Source organism: Lagenorhynchus albirostris, chromosome X (genome assembly GCF_949774975.1).
Source record: "Lagenorhynchus albirostris chromosome X, mLagAlb1.1, whole genome shotgun sequence".
Taxonomy (NCBI): domain Eukaryota; kingdom Metazoa; phylum Chordata; class Mammalia; order Artiodactyla; family Delphinidae; genus Lagenorhynchus; species Lagenorhynchus albirostris.
In genome coordinates this window covers 113,666,570-113,691,424 of record NC_083116.1, presented here as the reverse complement: position 1 = coordinate 113,691,424, position 24,855 = coordinate 113,666,570, and the positions used below count along the sequence as shown (strand labels likewise).

Here is a 24,855-nt window from a genome sequence, read left to right as displayed (position 1 = left end):
GTTTTTTTCCTCTATATTCGCCTCTACTAAAAAACCTAATTAATGTGATTTTACACTAGTAAAATGGATACTGAAACCCAGACACACTGAGACATTTAACTTTTCCTGGAAAGATACAGCTGCAGTTAGGATATAACTTTATGACTTTAAAGACCGACTAGTTGAACCTGACCCACTGAATGTGATCCGTTGTTTGGCAGTTGTGTCCTAAACAAAAGCACTCTATGGTCACCATTTTGCTAAGATTCCAACTAGGTTAGTCAGTATTCATTGATAGAGTTATGAGAAATGCCAGTAGAAACAAAAGGCTGACCCAAGTAGAAAGCCTAAAGCAGGCCTTGTGATTTTCCTACACACAGATTTGAGAAAGAGAATTTTTTGCTACCAAAGAGTGAGGTTGTTACAACATATAGATACCAATATTTTCTTTTGTCAGAATGTTAGTGTTTGGAATTATTTAACCACAGTCTGTATTTTTGCTTGAAATAGGAATTTGCTGGTATTGACAAATGTATGAGCAAAAAACTACTATGTAAGCTTAGTTAACTATAAACTGTTTGGAATAACCTTTAGAAGAAATTTCTGTAATACACACACCTGTTATCTCTAAAAGAGTTCATTTTATTTTCTTAAATATTTATGTATTTATGTATTTATTTTTGACTGTGTTGGGTCTTCGTTGCGGCATGCGGAATCTTTCTTTGTTGCGGCGCACGGGCTTCTCTCTACTTGTGGCTCACAGCCTCCAGAGCGCACGGGCTCGGTAGTTGTGGCGCGCGGGCTTAGTTGTCCTGCGGCATGTGGGATGTTAGTTTCCCGACCAGGGATCAGACCCGCATCCCCTGCATTGGAAGGCGGATTCTTAACCACTGGACCACTAGGGAAGTCTCTAAAAGAGTTCATTTTAATTATACAAGTTGATTACCTTTGATTAATCAATATTTAAAACATTACATTTATGTCCAAAGCCCCTTTAACCACCCACCACCCCAAATCCCATTTAGCTCCAAGAGGTAAGTAACCACTATGACCACTTTGGTATGTATTTTACAGACCTTTTCTGTGAATTTTCATACATATACTCAAACTGATAGGATAGTTATCTTAAATATATAAATGGCATTTATATATCTATATCTATGCCTTGCTTTATTCTAACAGCATTTGTTCGAGAGTTTCCCACGCTAGAATATGGAGACCTGCCTCTTTCTTTTCATTTGCTGCACAGCAGTCCATAATATGGTTATACCATCATTAACTCATTCCCCTCCTGTTGAACATCTAGGTTGTTGCACACTTTCCTCAGTTACAGCAATGCAGCAATAAACATATTTAGCCATAGCACCACAGTGCATGACAGCCAGTGACTGGGCCGTGGTTCTTGAAGTGTGGTTCCCAAACCATCAGCATCACATCACAGGGGAACTTGTTAGTGATGCAAATTCCTAGCCACCTCTCTGGACCTACTGACTCAGAAGCTCTGAGGGTGAGGCCCAGCAATCTGTGTTTCAGTAAGTCCTCCAGGTGATTCTGATGCATGACAAAATTTGAGAACCGCTGGTGGGAATATATATGTGTACATATGCACATAGATGTGTATATACGTAGTCAGTTCTGCTGTAATGCGACATGTGGTCCTAAACATCACTGCACTATGCAAAACTGTGCAATAAAAGCCACAAGGCTTATGGGACAAATGGGGCTGGGGCACAGCAATCAAAAACTATCAGTGACACGTGAAAACAAAAGCTAGGAGCCTAATAAAAACGATAGCACGGTTTTACACGTGTTAAATGGGTAAATACATAAACTCTACAGTAAATATGGTGCTTTCCCTTAAAAAAAAGACCTGACGTTTGCTTGGGGAAGTTGGCATTGGAGGGCCTGCAGCTTGTGAGTTACTGTGTAGTGGTGGAAGGAGGTTTATCTGAAAAGTTTTAACACCAGATGTGGATGGGTAGGGCTTCTAACACATGGGGGACAGAGGTAGCTGGTCCATGTTGGGATGTGTGCATTTTGTGTACTCTTAAGCAGCTCAGTTCATTTGGGTGCAGTTTTCTGCTTTCATCTAGCATTTCTCATGGACAAAATTGTGCATAAGAAAATGTGAAATTGGAGTTACGTTCCAGTCTTTTCCCTGCTACTTCAATCATGTTGGAACAAATTTACCTTTTCAATACAAGCGTTATAGCAGACCTGACTCTATATACCTATGCATACATTTACACATGTAGTACACATAAAAGGACTCATACATGACAGAATGCTGTATTTACACTTAATATTTTTTTGCTTAATAATATCTGTTAGAGCCTTTTCCTTATCAGCCTGCAGTTACTCATTTTTTTAAATGGCATTTAAAGCATTGAGAGATGACTAAATTGCTTTCCAAAATGCTTGCAAGAATTTATATTCCCACCAACATGCTTCCTACACCCTGGTCAGTATTATTAAATTTATGAATTTTTGCCAGTCCGATAGTTAAATTTCTCTTTCCTCCCTCTCCTTCCCTCTCTCCTATCTCTCATGTTCATATGGGTGCGTACATATATACACACACACACTTACATTGTGAGGAATGTCTCCCATAAATATACTGATAGAAAAAGGAGCTTGAAAAGTGTGAAATAGGTGGTGAGGCAGTGCTGAAATGGGAAGAAGAGGAGATAAAATGGATATGCAAGAAAAGATAAGAAAAGCCTATTAAAAAGGGAGAGGAAAAGAAAAAGAATTCCCTTTCCATTTATTTAATTATTTTTCACTTCTACCTTTGCTAAATAGAGCTCATTCGCTTTATGAGATAAGATATTGAGTTGGCCCTGTTGGGATTTGATCTATCACTCTTGCCAGTTGACATCTCCAAAAATGCAGCTTAAACAGTTAATCCATTCACTTCAGCAAAATGGTCCTAAGGGCATCAGATTCTTCTGTTGATCAGTGTTGGGTTCCATGGCCCTGACAAGCTGCGAAGATACAGCTGATCAGGGGAGTGTGATGGCTGCGGTCTGCGAGTCTGGGGCCTCTAACAGCAACAGCGGCAGAAAGGAGGCTCGTGCAGGTGTCAGATGTTTTCCTGTAAAGGGGTTGGCAATGAACATAAATGCTTCCAACTGGGCACATTACCAAGCAGGAAAGCCATAATGATTTAATAATTAAGTCACATTGGTCTATGATCATTGTTCTTATTGGGAAATATCATTGCTTTTTGATGATATATTATGTGAGACAGAATTTTCATATAAAAACTGTGATTTGCATATATATGTAATATATATTTGCATATATATATCCAAGTCAGAATGACTTACTAAAAGTAATCACCAAAAAGATGATGGAATATTGATATAAAGATGCCAAAGATATTTAAGAAAATGTGGAAATTATGAAGATTAATATGACATTGCCCCTCCAGAGTCAGATGCATTTTCCTTTATGTGAAAGCAGCAGGAAGAGAGAGGACTACTAGCTGGATCCAGCTCTGTTTTACAATTAGGTTTTTGCACGCTGAAATCTCAAACTATGATATTATTAAAAAAATATAAATAATATATGTATATGAATTACATAGAATTAATATTTCACTTCTAAATTAAGAATGTGCTTTCCTACCCTCACTTCTCGTAGTGTCCTGTCTTGGAGGAGAGGTAGACAGATTGTTGAGAAGGAGAGAGGGAAGATAAAACATTTGAACTCTTACAAAAGAGCTTTTAGTCTCCAGCAGCTTTGAGCAGTGGCTCTGGAGCAGGCAAGGATGTTGCAGAAGGTATCTCTCTCTCTCTGTCATTTTCTTTGTTACTATTCTTTGCATTCCCAGTTGTGATGGCTTGTAAGTGCAGCTCCTAGGATCAACCCCAGGGAACAAAATTTAGTGGTGACTTGCAATGGCACAGCAAAACAAGGCATTTCTCCCACTCATCTGCACCCAGGGCCAGCTACATAATTTGTGGGGCTTAGTACAAAATGAAAATATGGGGACCTCTTTTTCAGAAAGCAGGAAAAAGTGCTGTAAAGGGGCTAAAATATATAGCTTTGTCCTGTCTTCTACAGCCTTTCTTTCTCTAGACTTGTCACAGTATTTTTAATTTGCTATTTAATACCATTGTAAGTTGTAAGAAAAATTAAAAATTTAAATCATCAGCGTAATTTTACCATTCATCTTTATATTGTGCAATGCCAAAACAAATACAGATATAAGAACTTTTCTTTAAACAATATTTATTTATTTATTTATTTGGTTGCTCTGGGTCTTAGTTGTGGTAGGTGGGCTCCTTAGTTGCGGCTCGAGGGCTCCTTAGTTGTGGCTTGCCAGCTCCTTAGTTGCAGCATGTGGGCTCCTTAGTTGTGGCATGCAGCCTCCTTAGTTGAGGCATGCGAACTCTTAGTTGCAGCATGCATGTGGGATCTAGTTCCCTGACCAGGGACCGAATCCAGGCCCCCTGCATTGGGAGCATGGAGTCTTATCCACTGTGCCACCAGGGAACTCCCCAGATAAAAGAACTTTTAACTTAGATGTAGAATTGACGAAATTGTAGTTTATATTTTCTAGCTTGTACATGAGTATGTATTTTCTTCTTGCCAGAACAGTGGAAACACTGCATAAAATTAACTCAGTTGGTTTTACTTCATTTCTTATATACATGTACATTCTACCAACACTCTCTACCTTTGGCTTACTGATGAGTAAGAAAGGACTGAAAGGAAAAGAAACTATGGGTTGTCCTGTCTTTCCCTTTCCTTCTACGTCATCGTTTCGGTATATGTGGTTGACTGATACAGGAGTAAGAAAGAGTATGACAGACTTCCTTGGCCATTCATGTTTCTTAGAATGCCACTGCTGCCCTTTGGTGATCAAAGAAAATTCTGCTTCCAACAGAAAGAGCCCGAAGAGGGCTGTCAGAGCTCCCACATACTCAGTCCTAGATGTAATATGCTTACCTTGTACTCGTTTTGAGTCTTGCTGAATTCACACATTCTGTGGGTCTACTGGAGTTCTGCGCTCCCAGGGAGCATCTTGGATGCTGCATGCAAATGGAGCATAAAAGGAACCGTGGACAGGAATATTTTGCATGGCTGCTTTGCTCACATGCATGCTTTCTTGTCCCCTTGGTCTCCACTTCCAAAATCACATTCAAACATAAATTTATTAAGTATTTCATACAGTGACAGCAGAGCATTAATTTCATTGCAGGGTCCTTCTGCACGGGGGCCCCGTGTGACTGCATTGGTTGTGTGCCCATGAAGCTGGCCCTTTCTGTATCAGGGGAAGCCACAAGACAGCTGGAAGCCTCTTGCATGCGCTGTTTATGAAGGAACCCAGTTCACGGCAACCTGGACACTGCCAATAGTGTATCCATGCGAAATAGTTTCCTTGAAACTGATGGAATGCACTGATTTCAAACTCAGTTGAATTAATATCATCTTAGAGATAGTTGGATCTCTTAGAGGGATCCCAGCTCCATGAGGAGTACCTTTAAGATGGGCCTTTGGAACTTCAGTGCCAAAGCTAGAACCAGGTACTCATCATTAAATCAATCCCTATGTCCCTTACAATTTTGTTTGTCTTTCTCCCAGGATTTCCAGCAGGAGAGCTCCAGAAACCTTTCTTTTGGGGAACAGAATATCCTCGGTAAGTAAACTAATAAAGAAACCACTTACTGACAAGTAACAAAGAATATGATGTTTTGGCAGAGCATAGAATATAAAGTCAAAGGAACAAAGCTAGTGGTTGTTGAGCAAAAAGAAGGCATAGAACCTGGCATGGGTCGGCCCCACTCTTGCCATGTTAGGTATTTGTTTTCTGATTCTTGTTGCCAGGGTGTATGACGAGGTAGGAAAGCCAACCTATACACAGGTAGCTTTCATTTTTTATGCATTTGTTTACTTATACATTGACTCATACTAGAAAAATGTGGACCTTGAAGGATTCTTAGGATTTGAGTTGATGGGTCCAATACAATTCCAGAGGGAGGAAACAACGTGAGAAAAGGAAAGAAAATTGCTTTTCGAATAGCAAAGAGTCTGGTTTGGCTGGTCCAAGTGTGATTCCTCCATCTTCCAAACGAGCAAAGTTGCATTTCTTTGACCATTCATCCATAGTCACATCTCCTCCTTTTTTTTTTTTGAATTTTATTTTATTTATTTTTTTATACAGCAGGTTCTTATTAGTTATCCATTTTATATATATTGGTGTATATATGTCAATCCCAATCTCCCAGTTCATCACACCACCACTGCCCCCTGGCCACTTTCCCCCCTTGGTGTCCATACGTTTCTTCTCTACATCTGTGTCTCTATTTCTGCCCTGCAAACCGGTTCATCTGTACCATTTTTCTAGGTTCCACATATATGCGTTAATATACGATATTTGTTTTTCTCTTTTCTGACTAACTTCACTCTGTATGACAGTCTCTAGATCCATCCATGTCTCTACAAATGACCGAATTTCGTTCCTTTTTATGGCTGAGTAATATTCCATTGTATATATGTACCACATCTTCTTTATCTGTTCCTCTGTCGACGGGCATTTAGGTTGCTTCCATGACGTGGCTATTGTAAATAGTGCTGCACTGAACATTGGGGTACATGTGTCTTTTTGAATTATGGTTTTCTCGGGTATATGCCCAGTAGTGGGATTGCTGGGTCATATGGTAATTCTATTTTTAGTTTTTTAAGGAACCTCCGTACTGTTCTCCGTAGTGGCTGTATCAATTTACATTCCCACCAGCAGTGCAAGAGGGTTCCGTTTTCTCCACGCCCTCTCCAGCAGTTGTTGTTTGTAGATTTTCTGATGATGCCCATTCTAACTGGTGTGAGGTGATACCTCATTGTAGTTTTGATTTGCATTTCTCTAATAATTAGTGATGTTGAGCAGCTTTTCATGTGCTTCTTGGCCATCTGTACGTCTTCTTTGGAGAAGTGTCTATTTAGGTCTGCTGCCCATTTTTGGATTGGGTTGTTTGTTTTTTTGATATCGAGCTGCATGAGCTGCTTGTAAATTTTGGAGATTAATCCTTTGTCAGTTGCTTCATTTGCAAATATTTTCTCCCATTCTGAGGGTTGTCTTTTGGTCTTGTTTATGGTTTCCTTTGCTTTGCAAAAGCTTTTAAGTTTCATTAGGTCCCATTTGTTGATTTTTGTTTTTATTTCCATTACTCTAGGAGGTGGATCAAAAAAGATCTTTGTGATTTATGTCAAAGAGTGTTCTTCCTATGTTTTCCTCTAAGAGTTTTATAGTGTCCAATCTTACATTTAGGTCTTTAACCCATTTTGAGTTTATTTTTGTGTATGGCATTAGGGAGTGTTCTAATTTCATTCTGTTACATGTAGCTGTCCAGTCTTCCCAGCACCACTTATTGAAGAGACTGTCTTTTCTCCATTATATATCCTTGCCTCCTTTGTCATAGATTAGGTGACCATAGGTGTGTGGGTTTATCTCTGGGCTTTCTATCCTGTTCCATTGATCTATATGTCTGTTTCTGTGCCAGTATCATGCTATCTTCATTACTGTAGCTCTGTAGTATAGTCTGAAGTCAGGGAGCCTGATTCCTCCAGCTCCGTTTTTCTTTCTCCAGATTTCAAGATTGCTTTGGCTATTCGGGGTCTTTTGTGTTCCCATACAAATTGTGAAATTCTTTGTTCTAGTTCTGTGAAAAATGCCAATGGTAGTTTGATAGGGATTGCATTGAATCTGTAGATTGCTTTGGGTAGTAGAGTCATTTTCACAATATTGATTCTTCCAATCCAAGAACATGGTATATCTCTCCATCTGTTGGTATCATCTTTAATTTCTTTCATCAGTGTCTTATAGTTTTCTGCATACAGGTTTTTTGTCTCCCTAGGTAGGTTTATTCCTAGGTATTTTATTCTTTTTGTTGCGATGGTAAATGGGAGTGTTTCCTTAATTTCTCTTTTAGGCTTTTCATCATTAATGTATAGGAATGCAAGAGACTTCTGTGCATTAATTTTGTATCCTGCAACTTTACCAAATTCATTGATTAGCTCTAGTAGTTTTCTGGTGGCATCTTTAGGATTCTCTATGTATAGTATCATGTCATTTGCAAACAGTGACAGTTTTACTTCTTTTCCAATTTGTATTCCTTTTATTCCTTTTTCTTCTCTGATTGCCGTGGCGAGGACTTCCAAAACTATGTTGAATAATAGTGGCGAGAGTGGACATCCTTGTCTTGTTACTGATCTTAGAGGAAATGCTTTCAGTTTTTCACCATTGAGAATGATGTTTGCTGTGGGTTTGACATATATGGACTTTATTATGTTGAGGTAGGTTCACTCTATGCCCACTTTCTGGAGAGTTTTTTTTTTTATCATAAATGGGTGTTGAATTTCGTCAAAAGCTTTTTCTGCATCTATTGAGATGATCACATGGTTTTTATTTTTCAATTTGTTAATATGGTGTATCACACTGATTTGTGTGTATTGAAGAATGCTTTCATCCCCGCGATAAATCCCACTTGATCATGGTGTATGATCCTTTTAATGTGTTGTTGGATTCTGTTTGCTAGTATTCTGTTGAGAATTTTTGCATCTATCTTCATCAGTGATATTGGTCTGTAATTTTCTTTTTTTGTAGTATCTTTGTCTGGTTTTGGTATCAGGGTGATGGTGGCCTCATAGAGTGAGTTTGGGAGTGTTCCTTCCTTTGCAATTTTTTGGAGAGTTTGAGAAGGATGAGTGTTAGCTCTTCTCTAAATGTTTGATAGAGTTCACCTGTGAAGCCCTCTGGCCCTGAACTTTTGTTTGTTGGAAGATTTTTAATTACAGTTTCAATTTCATTGCTTGAGTCACATCTCGTTCTGACTCTCCTCTTCTGCCTTCTCCTCCACTTTTTTTTTTTTAAGCCAGTTATTACTGTGGACAACTGGGGCTCAGTTTTGCTGGGGAACTGTAGAATATGCTTCAGCATGATTCCATCTCAGGAGCAAAGGAGCTGGGGTATTTGTCATCCAACTCACTTTCCATCATTAATTGAGGACTGCCAGCAGGTGTATTAACTCCCTGGCATTGCCCAGTATAGGCCTGGAGGGCTCTGGTGGCCAGAGAAAGCCCTCGGGCGACTAGTTTCAGGTGCTGGCAGTTGGAAGCTGTCAGATTGGTGTGCTTCAAAATGGTGAGTGCCCAGGGACAGCAGCAGGCATCGACAAAGCCTGCTATAGGGAAGCGCTATCATTAGCATAAATGAAAATTATCCGTGTGTATTGACCAAATCCATTAATATCATCCCAGGTCTCAGCTGCATAGTTTTCATCACTGTTCAGGTATTTGGAATCCATTTTTTCTGTTGTTAAGATTAGAAATTTATATATATTTCCATAAAATTAAGGGTTTAGGCTAAATATTTGCTAAGCTTGCTTCAAACTAAAAAAGTCCTAGAAGTCTTTGATCCTGCTTATCATTAGCAATTTAACTGATCTTCTGTGGTTATATACCTGAACACTTGGACGTAGTCTGGTTGGGTTTTGAATTTATTGGTCAATGTATTTGTTTACTGGGTCCACGAGATAATTTTCTGATATAAAAGTCAAAATGATAGAGACTTATGAAATGTTAGTGTTCAACCTTATGCTGAGTGGGAGAGAGATTTTTATTTTTATTTTTTATTTTATTTTATTTTTCTTACATCTTTATTGGAGTATAATTGCCACACAATGGTGTGTCAGTTTCTGCCCCACAACAAAGTGAATCAGCCACACACACACACACACACACACACACACACACGTTCCCATATCTCCTCCCTCCTGCATCCCCCTCCCTCCCACCCTCCCCATCCCACCCCTCCAGGCGGTCACAAAGTACAGAGCTGTTCCCCCCGTGCTATGCGGCCACTTCCCACCAGCTATCTGTTTTACATTTGGTAGTGTATATATGTCCATGCCACTCTCTCGCTCCGTCACAGCTTAACCTTCCCCCTCCCCATATCCTCAAGTCCATTCTCTAGTAGGTCTGTGTCTTTATTCCTGTCTTACCCCTAGGTTCTTCATGACATTTTTTTTCATAAATTCCATATATATGTGTTAGTATACTGTATTTGTCTTTCTCTTTCTGTCTGACTTCACTCTGTATGACAGACTCTAGGTCAATCCACCTCATTACAAATAGCTCAGTTTTGTTTCTTTTTATGGCTGAGTAATATTCCATTGTATATCTGTGCCACATCTTCTTTATCCATTCATCTGTTGATGGACACTTAGGTTGTTTCCATCTCCGGGCTATTGTAAATAGAGCTGCAATGAACATTTTGGTACATGACTCTTTTTGCATTATGGTTTTCTCAGGGTATATGCCCAGTAGTGGGATTGCTGGGTTGTATGGTAGTTCTATTTGTAGTTTTTTAAGGAACCTCCATACTGTTCTCCACAGTGGCTGTACCAATTCACATTCCCACCAGCAGTGCAAGAGTGTTCCCTTTTCTCCACACCCTGTCCAGCATTTATTGTTTCTAGAATTTTTGATGATGGCCATTCTGACTGGTATGAAATGATATCTCATTGTAGTTTTGATTTGCATTTCTCTAATGATTAATGATGTTGAGCATCCTTTCATGTGTTTGTTGGCAGTCTGTATATCTTCTTTGGAGAAATGTCTATTTAGGTCTTCTGCCCATTTTTGGATTGGGTTGTTTGTTTTTTTGATATCGAGCTGCATGAGCTGCTTGTAAATTTTGGAGATTAATCCTTTGTCAGTTGCTTCATTTGCAAATATTTTCTCCCATTCTGAGGATTGTCTTTTGGTCTTGTTTATGGTTTCGTTTGCTGTGCAAAAGCTTCGAAGTTTCATTAGGTCCCATTTGTTTCTTTTTGTTTTTATTTCCAATTCTCTAGGAGGTGGGTCAAAAAGAATCTTGCTGTGATTTATGTCATAGAGTGTTCTGCCTATGTTTTCCTCTAAGAGTTTGATAGTTTCTGGCCTTACATTTAGGTCTTTAATCCATTTTGAGCTTATTTTCGTGTATGGTGTTAGGGAGTGATCTAATCTCATACTTTTACATGTACCTGTCCAGTTTTCCCAGCACCACTTATTGAAGAGGCTGTCCTTTCTCCACTGTACATTCCTGCCTTCTTTATCAAAGATAAGGTGACCATATGTGCGTGGGTTTATCTCTGGGCTTTCTTTCCTGTTCCATTGATCTATCTTTCTGTTTTTGTGCCAGTACCATACTGTCTTGAATACTGTAGCTTTGTTGTATAGTCTGAAGTCAGGGAGCCTGATTCCTCCAGCTCCGTTTTTCGTTCTCAAGATTGCTTTGGCTATTCAGGGTCTTTTGTGTTTCCATACAAATTGTGAAATTTTTTGTTCTAGTTCTGTGAAAAATGCCAGTGGTAGTTTGATAGGGATTGCACTGAATCTGTAGATTGCTTTGGATAGTACAGTCATTTTCACAATGTTGATTCTTCCATTCCAAGAACATGGTATATCTCTCCATCTATTTGTGTCATCTTTAATTTCTTTCATCAGTGTCTTATAATTTTCTGCATACAGGTCTCTTGTCTCCTTAGGTAGGTTTATTCCTAGATGTTTTATTCTTTTTGTTGCAATGGTAAATGGGAGTGTTTTCTTGATTTCACTTTCAGATTTTTCATCATTAGTGTATAGGAATGCCACAGATTTCTGTGCATCAATTTTGTATCCTCATACTTTTCCAAATTCATTGACTAGCTCTTGTACTTTTCTGGTAGCATCTTTAGGATTCTCTATGTATAGTATCATGTCATCTGCAAACAGTGACAGCTTTATTTCTTCTTTTCCGATTTGGATTCCTTTTATTTCCTTTTCTTCTCTGATTACTGTGGCTAAAACTTCCAAAACTATGTTGAATAAGAGTGGTGAGAGTGGGCAACCTTGTCTTGTTCATGATCTTAGTGGAAATGCTTTCAGTTTTTCACCATTGAGGATAATGTTGGCTGTGGGTTTCTCATATATGGCCTTTATTATGTTGAGGAAAGTTCCCTCTATGCCTACTTTCTGGAGGCTTTTTATCATAAATGGGTGTTGAATTTTGTCGAAAGCTTTCTCTGCATCTATTGAGCTGATCATATGGTTTTTCTCCTTCAGTTTGTTAATATGGTGTATCACGTTGATTGATTTGCGTATATTGAAGAATCCTTGCATTCCTGGAATAAACCCCACTTGATTATGGTGCATGATCCTTTTAATGTGCTGTTGGATTCTGTTTGCTAGTATTTTGTTGAGGATTTTTGCATCTATGTTCATCAGTGATATTGGCCTGTGGTTTTCTTTCTTTGTGACATCCTTGTCTGGTTTTGGTATCAGAGTGATGGTGGCCTCGTAGAATGAGTTTGGGAGTGTTCCTCCCTCTGCTATATTTTGGAAGAGTTTGAGAAGGACAGGTGTTAGCTCTTCTCTAAATGTTTGATAGAATTCGCCTGTGAAGCCATCTGGTCCTGGGCTTCCGTTTGTTGGAAGATTTTAATCACAGTTTCAGTTTCAGTGCTTGTGATTGGTCTGTTCATATTTTCTATTTCTTCCTGACTCAGTCTTGGCAGGTTGTGCATTTCTAAGAATTTGTCCATTTCTTCCAGGTTGTCCATTTTATTGGCATAGAGTTGCTTGTAGTAATCTCTCATGATCTTTTGTATTTCTGCAGTGTCAGTTGTTACTTCTCCGTTTTCATTTCTAATTCTGTTGATTTGAGTCTTCTCCCTTTTTTTCTTGATGCGTCTGGCTAATGGTTTATCAATTTTGTTTATCTTCTCAAAGAACCAGCTTTTAGTTTTATTGATCTTTGCTATCATTTCCTTCATTTCTTTTTCATTTATTTCTGATCTGATTTTTATGATTTCTTTCCTTCTGCTAACTTTGGGGTATATTTGTTCTTCTTTCTCTAATTGCTTTAGGTGTAAGGTTAGGCTCTTTATTCGAGATGTTTCCTGTTTCTTAAGGTAGGATTGTATTGCTATAAACTTCCCTCTTAGAACTGCTTTTGCTGCATCCCATAGGTTTTGGGTTGTTGTGTTTTCATTGTCATTTGTTCCTAGGTATTTTTTGATTCCCTCTTTGATTTCTTCAGTGATTTCTTGGTTATTAAGTAGTGTATTGTTTAGCCTCCATATGTTTGTATTTTAAACAGATTTCTTCCTGTAATTGATACCTAGTCTACAGCATTGTGGTCGGAAAAGATACTTGATATGATTTCAATTTTCTTAAATTTACCAAGGCTTGATTTGTGATGCAAGATATGATCTATCCTGGATAATGTTCCATGAGCACTTAAGAAGAATGTGTATTCTGTTCTTTTTCGATGGAATGTCCTATAAATATCAATTAAGTCCATCTTGTTTAATGTATCTTTTAAAGCTTGTGTTTCCTTATTTATTTTCATTTTGGATGATCTGTCCCTTGGTGAAAGTGGAAAAAAAGAAAGAAGATAAAGTAAAATAAAGTAAGATAAAATACAGTAAAGTTATTAAAGTTAAAAAATAATTATTAAAAAAAATTAAAAGAAACAAAAAAAATCATAAATCTTGCTCTCAAAGTCCACCTCCTCAATTTGGGATGATTCGTTGTCTAAAGGAGGGAAGGAAGGAAGGAAAGAATGAAGATAAAGTAAAATAAACTAAAGTTATTAAAATATAAAGTAATTATTAAGAAAAAAATTTTTTATAAAAAGGACGGATAGAACCCTTGGACAAATGGTGGAAGCAAAGCTATACAGACAAAATCTCACACAGAAGCATATACATACACACTCACAAAAAGAGGAAAAGGGGAAAAAAATCATAAGTCTTGCTCTCCAAGTCCACCTCCTTAATTTGGGATGATTCGTTGTCTATTCACGTATTCCACAGATGCAAGGTACATCAAGTTGATTGTGGAGCTTTAATCTGCTGCTTCTGAGGCTGCTGGGAGAGATTTCCCTTTCTCTTCTTTGTTCTAACAGCTCCCAGGGGCTCAGCTTTGGATTTGGCCCCGCCTCTGTGTGTAGGTCGCAGGAGGGCGTCTGTTCTTCGCTCAGACAGGCAGACAGGATGGGGTTAAAGGAGCCGGTGATTCGGGGGCTCTGGCTCACTCAGGCGCGGGGGGAGGGAGGGGCACGGAGTGTGGGGCGGGCCTGCGGCGGCAGAGGCCGGCATGACGTTGCACCAGCCTGAGGCGCGCCGTGCGTTCTCCTGGGGAAGTTGTCCCTGGATCCCGGGACCCTGGCAGTGGCGGGCTGCACAGGGTCCCCAGAAGGGGGGTGTGGATAGTGACCTGTGCTCGCACACAGGCTTCTTGGTGGCGGCAGCAGCAGCCTTAGCGTCTCATGCCCGTCTCTGGGGTCCACGCTTTTAGCTGCGGCTCGCGCCCATCTCTGGAGCTCCTTTAAGCAGCGCTTTTAATCCCCTCTCCTCGCGCACCAGGAAACAAAGAGAGAAGAAAAAGTCTCTTGCCTCTTTGGCAGGTCCAGACTTTTCCCCGGACTCCTTCCCGGCTAGCCGTGGTGCACTAACCCCTTGCAGGCTGTGTTCACGCCGCCAACCCCAGTCCTCTCCCTGTGCTCCGACCGAAGCCCGAGCCTCAGCTCCCAGCCCCACCTGCCCCGGTGGGGGAGCAGACAAGCCTCTCGGGCTGGTGAGTGTCGGTCGGCACTGATCCTCTGTGCGGGAATCTCTCCGCTTTGCCCTCCGCACCCCTGTTGCTGTGCTCTCCTCCGTGGCTCCGAATCTTACCCCCTCTGCCCCCCGCAGTCTCTGCCCGCGAAGACTAGTGTGTGGAAACCTTTCCTCCTTCACAGCTCTCTCCCGCTGGTGCAGGTCCTGTCGCTATCCTTTTGTCTCTGTTTTGTGTTTTTTCTTTTGCCCTACCCAGGTACGTGGGACTTTCTTGCCTTTTGGGAGGTCTGAGGTCTTCTGCCAGCGTTCAGTAGGTGTTCTGTAGGAGTTGTTCCACGTGTAGATGTATTTCTGGTGTATCTGTGGGGAGGAAGGTGATCTCCGTGTCTTACTCTTCGGCCATCTTCCCCTCTTCCCGAGATTTTTATTTTTTTCCTAAGTGTTCTGTGTTTGCATTGAAGCCATTCATCCTCTATTAACATGCCCATTCAATGAATAATTATTAAGCATCGTTTGGGCACTCAACATTGGAAATGTGGAGGTGCTGGAGAGATGGAGATCACAGTCCAGTGAGATGGGTTCCCATACATGCATCTGTTCTAGATGGATTTCCTCCAGAACCAAGGAGTGGCTATTCTTTCTGCTCACACTGGTCAGCTTAGCCCTCCGGTGAGTGTTGGGTCTAATTGTGGTGACATAAACAAGCTGAATTATTTCCAGAGGAAAGAATCAAGATTGTAAACAGCATAAGACAAAATATCCCAAAGTGTGTGTTCCATGAAGTAGTAATAGAGGTGAGTTGTCCTCCCCTTCCCTTTGTTTTGGAGAATGGCAGTACTTAGCAGCATAGAAATTCCCAAGAAGTCCTGCCAGAAGTCCCTAAACTCCCCTTTTTCCTGTGTTTTGGGAACTGCTGGTCAAGAATTCATGACTGAAGAGAAAAGAGTTGAAAGAACTTGAGAAGAGAACACTTGAGGGGTAACCTCGTAACTGTTTTCACATTTTTTAAGGAAAGTTAAGGTAGCAGAATCATTTACTAAATTTGGGGAGGCCGGAGGGGTGTTTAGAATACCTTAGACCACTACACTAGACCAATAGGTAGAAGAGAGATTCCAGATCAACATTAGGAGCACTGTTTTGTTCGGAACTAGTCGAAGAGGCAGTGATCCACCTCAGAAGGGGTTGAGCTCCTGGTCATTGGACATGCCTAAGGGGAGAAGTCTTAGGACCATTTGAATGGGTTTTTGTAGACCTTTGCTAAGGAATTGAACTAAGTGACCTTAAAGCTGCTTGTAACTCTGAGATTTTTATGAATTTCCACTTCAGGCATAGTGGATGCCTGCCTCTACTTGATGACAGCACGAGCTCATGGTTGCTCCAGACAGCAGTACGGTGGTTTTGTTGTTGACAGCAAATCCTGTGCTTATGTTGAACCCATCGGGTAGTAAGAACAAAAGAGAAACTGAGTAGGTGGAAAAATTGTCATCTTCTGCATTTTATTTTTGGAAGGCTAGATTTTCTCTGCAGGAGTCTTCTTTTTTCTGGCCAGCAAGTCACATTTTAAAAGGCATACAAGTTTATTTATTTATTTTTATCACATGCTAATTTAAATAACGTCCATTGATAAAACGGAAGATGTGAATTTAGTATTATGAAACATTATCATTGTCAGGCTTAGTCATCTAAAATTACTTTTTCTTTGTCTCTTGCCCAAAAGATTGTGATTATGTAACTGAGAATTGGAACTTGCAATGATTCAATCATTTTCTGAATTCTCTATTACCCTTTGCAAATAGGAAGCTCGTTGGAGCAGTCCCTCTTAAGGGATATTTATTGCAGAGCAGTTGCTATAAGCTTCCATTGTTCATCCCTTAAATTCGTCCAGTCAACAGCATTGACCGAGGCTTGTAGAGGACTGAGTACTATTCTCAGCTGAGAGTCCTGGAAAAAATGAAATGTTGCAGGCTGCATAGTGATAGCTACTGCTGCAAAAATTAGCACTATGTAAAATTACAAGTTTGCCCCACACTGCTCTGATAGATCTATGATTGAAATGCATAATTTTACTCTTTTATTTATTTATTTATTTTGCGGTACAGGGGCCTCTCACCGCTGTGGCCTCTCCCCCTGCGGAGCAAGGCTCTGCACGCGCAGGCCCAGTGGCCATGGCTCACGGGCCCAGCCGCTCCGTGGCACGTGGGATGTGGGACCCTCCTGGACCAGGGCATGAACCCGTGTCCCCTGCATCGGCAGGCAGACTCCCAACCACTGCACCACCAGGGAAGCCCTACTCTTACTTCTTTAATGAAGGTTTGCAATGATGGAAAAATAGTAGGACAGCATTTTTTCAAATGCAAATTACCTTGCAGGAGAGAAATAACAAAGGAAGGAACTGCCACCAAAGGGAAAAATTAAATCTTAGAACACTTCCTTGGGTATAGTTGAGACAAACAATTAACATGTTAAGGATCATTATGTCCTGTAATAACATGTTGCTTCAAAAATTTTTGTTCCTTCCACTTATAGGTCCTGTCTATTTGCTGGGTGACTTTGATGTTGCATCAGGAACCAACTGTGAAATATTTTTAGTATAATTACAAATCTTAGGAAGAATCCTTATAACAAGGATTTTAAGTTGTCTGTAATCCTCATGCACACGTTAAATGACTAAAAGAAGTTACACATTGATCTGTCACTTGCAAGAAATGGTAAAGTTAATTAATCAATTAGTTAAATCATTATTACTTACTGTGTACTAGGTACAGAGAATTTAGCAGCAATCAAGTAGATAAGGGTTTGGCCTTCAGGGGACTTTTAGTTGAGAGAGAAGATCCCAGACACACATAGAGGGAAGCCCCCCTATTGATTTCCTGATATATGATTTATATGTTCTCTTTCAGTTACCTATTGCTCCGTAACAAAGCGCCACCACTGTTCGCTCATGATTCTGCAATTTGGGCGGGAGTCAGCCGAGACAGCTTGTTTCTGCTCTGTGCAGTACTGGCTGGGACAGACAGCTCGATGGGGGCCATAGGATCTAAGATGATTTTGCTCACGTGTCTGGTGCCTCAGCTGGGCTGGCTCTAATGGCTGGGGCCTGGCTGGGCCTCTCTCTTTCTTTAGAGGTCTCTCGACGTTTGGCATCTCTCACTTGCTTCGCTTGGCTTCTTTTTCTCCAGCTCATTACCCCAACTTCTTTACACTGCAGCTGACTTCCAAGGAGGCACAAAAATGGAAGTTATAAGGCCTCAGCCCAGAAGTCACACGCGGCCCCTTCCACTGCATTCTGTTGGCCACAGCAGGTCCCGAGGCTCATCCAGATTCAAGGGGGGAGGAAATAGATTTCCTCTTGGCGGGAGGAGGAGCACATGCGTTCAGGGTGGGTGGCATTGTCGGCGGTCACCTTTGTAGGTGACCTACCACGTGGTTCTTTAGGGGTGAAGAGAAATAATATCACGCCTTTTCCAGATCTGGTTCAGGCTTCACAGTCTTTGCTGTTCAGCTGTGAATTTGTCTGTCACAGAAGCAGAGGAACATGACTACCTTTGAAAGCAGCGTGATCCCTTTTAATCTCTGCTCTTTTCCTGTTTCATGACTCCGTTTGGAAAACAATTTAACTTCTAAGTCCATAGTGATTTTTCAACAGGTTCTCAGATAAAAAATAAGCGGTATGTTTACTGACAGGATCTTTTCAAACCCTGCTGCTGCTTTGGGTGTTTATACATATAAACTACAGCTAGAGCAGATATAGAACCATAGAAGCCTTAGGGCTGGAAGGGACTTTAAAAAACATCTCTTTCACATCCCTAATTTCACAGGGTAGGAACTAAGGCCCATAAATGTTCATAATGACAATGTTAAAAATTATATTTTCTTTGTCTATTTCAATGAGAAGGATGTGTTTACTTTTTTTTTTTTTTTTACAATTTTGTGAGTGTGGTTAGTAAACAGATTATCTTGGCTTTTTGTTGAGAAAATATTGAAGGATTATGCTCTGACGTTCATGCTTATAATTTTCTCCCAATTATACATTTATGCTGTAGATCTCTGAGTTATGGCGCTATAGGAGTAATTGTTGGACATGAATTTACACATGGATTTGATAATAATGGTAAGTACTGGTTCAGTGTATAAGCTGATGCTTTTATGGTCATGTTGACCATATGGATGTTAATTGTTGCTATTACCTTTGCATAGTGGTATCATCATAGATTGAAGATTATCCAAAGCAGTATGATTGCTGATTGAAAACTTTCCCCCATGTCTTGCTGTGATAGCTTGCAATAAAAAAATAATTGTTCCCATTGGAGATGGGGTAGAATGAAAAAAAAAAAGACCTTGTAATTTCAAGGAAATTAGCTTTGCATTTAGATCTGGGTTGCTGTAGCTGCCACAGTAGTTACAGGAATTATTTTGTAGCTTCTCTTCCTTTTATTTCTTTATTCACCATTTTGAGATGCTCTCCCTGGAGGTGTGAGCTCTGCTCTGAAGATGATTATACGTGCTGCCAAGTTAGGCCTCAGCGAGTTAGGACTCTGGAGCTTGGCTGACTAGTTCCTTTATACTATTTCAAGGATTATGCAATGCTTAATCTCTGTTTTTCTCTATGCTGTCATATATTCAGAATTTTTTTAGAAAGGCTATGCTTTCCTAATAATGAATAATATAGAGTATGCTATGTATCCTGATGACATTTAAGCAAAAGGAAAGAGCAGAATATGGCATAAACTAAAGAAATGATTGCCCTTTGGGAGTCATCATTTTTAATCAGAACTCCTTTCTCCTTTAACTTTGGAGTTTTATTGGAAAGCCACATGAAATCTCCGAAACTTAGGAATTAGCAGCAAATTGCGATCACATCCACATCCACACAGTTTACAGGGCAGACTCAAGAACTGCCTGGCCCAAGGCAACACTGTATAGAGGGACCTCTTTCTTCCATGTCTGTGATGTCTCTAACATCCTTTCCTGGATGCCTACCCCAGGGCCAGAGACCCTTTTGGTTCCTCTGCTTCTGGATAATTCTTCTTGTACTCCCACCAGCCTTTCCTTAATCACCTAAGTTTTTTGCCCCCTGGCCTCCCCTCCCTGTTAAAACGTAGCTGCCTTGTAGTCATCTGAATCCCCAGAGCTACACTTTCTGAATTGCATGTTTGGGTTATCTGAGAGGAGAGTCTTAGCTAAGAAACAAAAGACAGTAGTGGTCTCTTGGTTCTGGGCCTTTCTTCCTGGGAAACTTAAGTATAGTTCTCCCTCAGAATCTTCTGGAAGCCTTTTGGATTCTCTCTCAAAGGACGGAATCTAAAGATGGCATTTCACTCTGTAACCAATACTTAGAACAGTGCATTGCACAGTAACTATTTAATGATCGCTTGGTTAGTGGGTAGGGGACAGTGACACTGTGCTCTACCAGGGGTTGGTGGTAGTGGCATCCAGCCTTGCTGAAGAGCTTTGGATTGTTTCAGTTAACACCTTTGCTTAGGGGACTTTCTTGTAAGCCCAGTGAAGAGTTCTCTGCATAATTAAATTTAAACCAATAGTAACCTTGAGTGTAGAAGATAGTCCAGATACACCCAGACTTTTTTTTGAGGGATGTAGAGAAAATGAAGAGTGAGCCTGTAGCAAAAAAGCATGTATAACTAATCTTTTTTTCTGTTATGTTTTGGAGATTTCCATTCTTGTTCCAAGTTCTCTCTTTACAGCAACCTTCCTTGTCAAAGCAGGACAGATGGGCCTTCCATCTACACTGATGGCTGTGGAATGATTCATAACAGAGGTTTTATGTGTCTCTTGGCTCCTGGCAACTTGGAGGAAACACGATCCTTTAGAGCTGAGTCAGGGGCTGTGGTCGCAGGGTGTGAGTGACTCACCGAGGCTGTTCCTATGGATTGTTTGTTTGGAATTTCACTGGTAGTGGCGCTTTGACTCCTTCCATGGGCTTTCTGAAAGCCATTTCATTTCATAATTTAGAGAATATTTTGGGTCAGAGCAGGTGAAAACAAAGAATCTAAGATTGGTCAAGAATGGTACATGCCATAAGTTGATAAATCTTAAAGTGTTCTTTGTTGCTTAGAAGGAAAGAACTTCCTCAGACCTCTTTCTCCTTTCCTTGCTTTTTACAATTAACCTGTGACACTGGAGAGAAGGCAGGAACTGCTTCCAGGAGTGCTCCCTGCTGCTGGAACTGTCTTTTCAAGGCTTGTTGAAGTGAGGGAAAGGGAAGATGAAGAAATGAATTTGTTTCCATAAATAATACGAGTATCTTTTAACTTTGCTTTTTGCCAGGTAGAAAATATGATAAAAATGGAAACCTGGACCCTTGGTGGTCTGTTGACTCAGAAGAAAAGTTTAAGGAAAAAACAAAGTGCATGATTAGCCAGTATAGCAACTATTATTGGAAGAAAGCTGGCTTACACGTGAGTACAGCTGTGGCGAAGGGGGCATCTTGTGAGTCCTTCTTCCTCACGAAGACACTAGCTTGCTTTAGACCATCGGTTCTCAAAGTGCGGTTCCCAGGCCAACAGCATCAGCCTCCCTGGGGAACTTGTCAGGGATGTAAATTCTTCAGTCTTAATCCAGACCTACTGACTGAGAATCTCGGGGGTGGGGAGTGGGGAGCGGGGGGTGGGTGGGAGCGTGGGGTCTGGCAGTCTGTCTTTTCATAAGCCCTCAGGTGATTCTGATATAAGCTAAAGTTTCAAAATCACAGGCCTAAACATTAATCTGTTCTCCTAGATTCGGATTAGTACAGAAAACGCTGTAGCAAAGATAAACAATAAAATTCTCACAAATCTACACTGTATACCATTAAAAAGATTTCCTCCCAAACTACTGCTTAGGTTTAATTCACTGAGATAAAACGTCACTCATTTGAATTAATGACTCTGAATTGGTTAAGAGTTCTTAGATAAAGAATTTTGAACAAAAGAAATGACTTTTAAAATGCTGATTTTCTATTATATATATATACATTCCTATAAAGGCACGAATGTAATTTTATACATGCTTTTCTGTATGGAATGTTGTTCCTTTCCTTTTTTGTCTTCACCTCTACCTCCTTCCCCTTTCCCTCTCATCACTTTTATATTCTCCACCTGTAATCCATCTCAATAACCCTGATATACTTTTTCCCATGCTCATGTAGAGTTACACACATACATACACACGCACGTGTGTGTGCACGCACGTGCTTTTACTTCACTGTTTTCAGTGGCTGCCTGAAAGTCCACGGTGTGAATGTACTCTAACACAGATGACTAATGTCTTGTTGAGGGTTACACTGTGTCTCCAGTTATTTCTCCACAATAAATGCTGCTGCACTAAATACTCTTATTAGGTATATATTCTTTTTTTCTGTAGAGGATAGATTCCTAATGTTATTAAGAAGTTATAATATTTCATATTCCCACCAGTGATGGATGGAGGAGCATTTATGTATTGAGTTATTTACTTGTCAGTTTATGAGACCTTACAAAATATTATAGATGTTAAAATTTTTATTTGTCATTCATATTATACTATTTTCTCCTCAATATATTTCTCATCCATTGTACTTTGTATATGGTATCTTTTGACAAACGAAATTTAAATATTTCCATATAGTCAAAGATACCTATCTCTCTTAAAAAATTGTTTCTGCATTTCCATTCTATATCATATGTGTAGTCTCCTAGCTTTTCTGGGAAGGTTTTTACTGTTTTGTTATTTTACATTTAAATATTGAAGCGTGTGAAACTTATTTCGCTGTGGAGTTCAATACGAGAGTTCACTTTTATCTTCTTCCAAGAGGATAGTCAATTGATCCAGCATCAGTGACTAAAAGACGTTTTTTTCTTAATTGAATGTTTGTCAAATATTAGAATCTCATATATACTGAGATAAATTTCTGGATTCTATATTCTATTCCACTGATCTATTTGTTGATTTCTATACCAATGTGTTATTACTATGGCTCTATGGATTTTTCTGGTATCTGCCAATGCAAGCGCTGCCTCACTGTTCTTCTTTTATATACTTGGCCATTCTCAGGCAAATATACTTCTGTATACACTCCAAGATCATTTTGCCCATTCTCCACCCACTCCCCAAGAGAATCCCATTGAGATTCTAAGTTAAATCGCATTAAATGTATGGAATGACATTTTTGTCATAGTCTTCTTGTTCAAGAACGTGGTATGCCTTCCCATCTGCTTGGTATTTGTTTTCGGTTTTGAAATACGATTTTATAGTTTATCTCCTGTACATTGTTTTTACTTCTTTTTTCTTTTCTTATTTTGCTGGTTTGATCAGGTTATCTTTCATTCCCTTCCCCCACTATTCGTTTTTTCTTGTAGTTTTCCATTGTATTTTCTGTCCCTGCTTTCATAGTTACAAGACACAGATTTCTCTCACTGTGTTTGACAGTGCGACCAATAATGAAGAATTGTTGATAGGTATGGATCTGCATGAAGATCTTCCTCTAAAACGCACATGCAAACTGTGTCCTCCTAATTCATCTAGTCAAGGGCACAACACCTAAGAGAAGCAGGGGACCACACAGAACTGGAGTAGGTCAGTGTATTTACACGTAGTTTCCCCAGAGTCTCTTGGTCTGTTAGTCAGGCACGTGCTCCATCCTGACAACTTGGGCTGGGAAAGCACCTGAAACCTCACTATGCCTCAAGTCTATTATACTGGGGTTTATTTCACCATTCCAGAAGAATTTAGATAACAGTCTGTGCACTTTTAAAGGGAACGTTTATGAACACTGAGCCGGTTCTCCTGGTTCTGAAAGCATATACAGCACCAGGGAGACCATCCCTTATCCAGGAAGAGAAACCAGACTCTGTATCCTTGAATAGTATCTCTAGCTCCTTTATCAGTGTCCTGGAAAGCCATTTCTCTGCCCATATATTTTAAAAATATCTACAACTGTGTCATGGGAAGACCTAAAAGGGGCGCTTCTGTGTATCTGTTTTCAATTCAGGGGTTATCACATTGTGAAAATCCATCTAGAATATATGTTGCTTCAAGAAAAGCATAGGGTTCTTCCCAGATGATGATTGAGAAGCTAATAAAAAAAATGGTGCCAGGTACCACAACAGTAACAGAACATTGCTGTTTTCTGGGGGTTTGTTTTTTGCCTTTTTGTTTTTAATAGCATGTGCTAGATGTCTCTATAATTTTGTTCAGATGACCGTAGAACCTGGATAAGCTGTTGCTGCTACTGATGCATAATATACTACTATTGGTCTTTTATATAAATCTATCTATCTATCTATACCTCTCTCTGTATATACACACATATATATAATTTGAATATTTGGAAACTTTATCTGTGCTGTCAACTTTGGAGAAAGTATCCCAGTTGTACCGTGTTGGGTTGGCATTGTATAGAAATTAAGAGCCATATTGGTCTAGAAACATTAAACATAATTTTTCCATTTGGACAGGGGTAACACACTGTATTAAGTTTGTAAGGTCTTATCTGCATGGGTTTGATTACAGAAACTAGCAAAGTACCTCTAAAAAAAAAAAAAGCATAGGGGAGGGATTCTAGAGTCAGACACAGCTCCAAATTTTGGTTCAACCAGTTGCACGTTGTAAGTTTTTTTTGAACTTGGGCGAGTTATTTAACATTCCTGTGTCTCAGAGTCTTCATCTGTGAAATGGGCAGCTATTTTTGAACTCGTTAGTTTGTCTTAAGAATTAAATGACTGAGATAATGTAAAGCACCGGCATGATGCCTGCTATGCAATAAGTGCTCAATAAATTGTAGTTAATATTCCTAATACTTTGTGACATACTCATAGGTATGCCATCCCAGGAGAGAACAATACAATAGGGGCTAAAAAACCAAAAAACAATAGAAGAGCAGTTTTCTTGGAGGAAGGGGAATGCATATTTCCTGGTGATTATTATATGCAGGCATGGGAGTTAGACTTTACACTTAATTGAAACATATTTAATCCTCATACTGGTTCTGAGAGGTGTGCATATTACTAGCCTGTTTTACATATGAGGAAACTGAGGCTCAGAGTGATTAAAACCCATGGTAGAATCTACATTAGAACTTAGATTGGTATGACTCCAACATCACTACTGCTCCCCCCATATCATGCTCGTGTTCTCTTATTTGAAGTTCATTTTAAACCTGGGTGATGTATTGGGCGGAGACTATTCTACAACATCCATTTTGGCCAAAGTGTCAGATACTGAAACTGAATTCTGACAAATGTGTACCTTTGCAACAAGGACGATAGAAAGGGCATGCCTGTCTCAGCATAAATCCATTCAACCGTCAGAAAAC

General features: G+C 39.9%; 1 protein-coding gene across 1 annotated transcript in view; it reads left to right on the top strand.

The window, feature by feature from the left end:
• Nucleotides 1-24,855, top strand: part of PHEX (phosphate regulating endopeptidase X-linked) — a 196,724-nt gene that overhangs the window by 160,230 nt on the left and 11,639 nt on the right. The window contains exons 16-18 of the mRNA XM_060137789.1: nucleotides 5,572-5,626; nucleotides 18,611-18,678; nucleotides 20,853-20,983. Coding sequence (XP_059993772.1) covers nucleotides 5,572-5,626; nucleotides 18,611-18,678; nucleotides 20,853-20,983 — 254 coding nt within the window. The remainder of the gene's footprint in view (nucleotides 1-5,571; nucleotides 5,627-18,610; nucleotides 18,679-20,852; nucleotides 20,984-24,855) is intronic.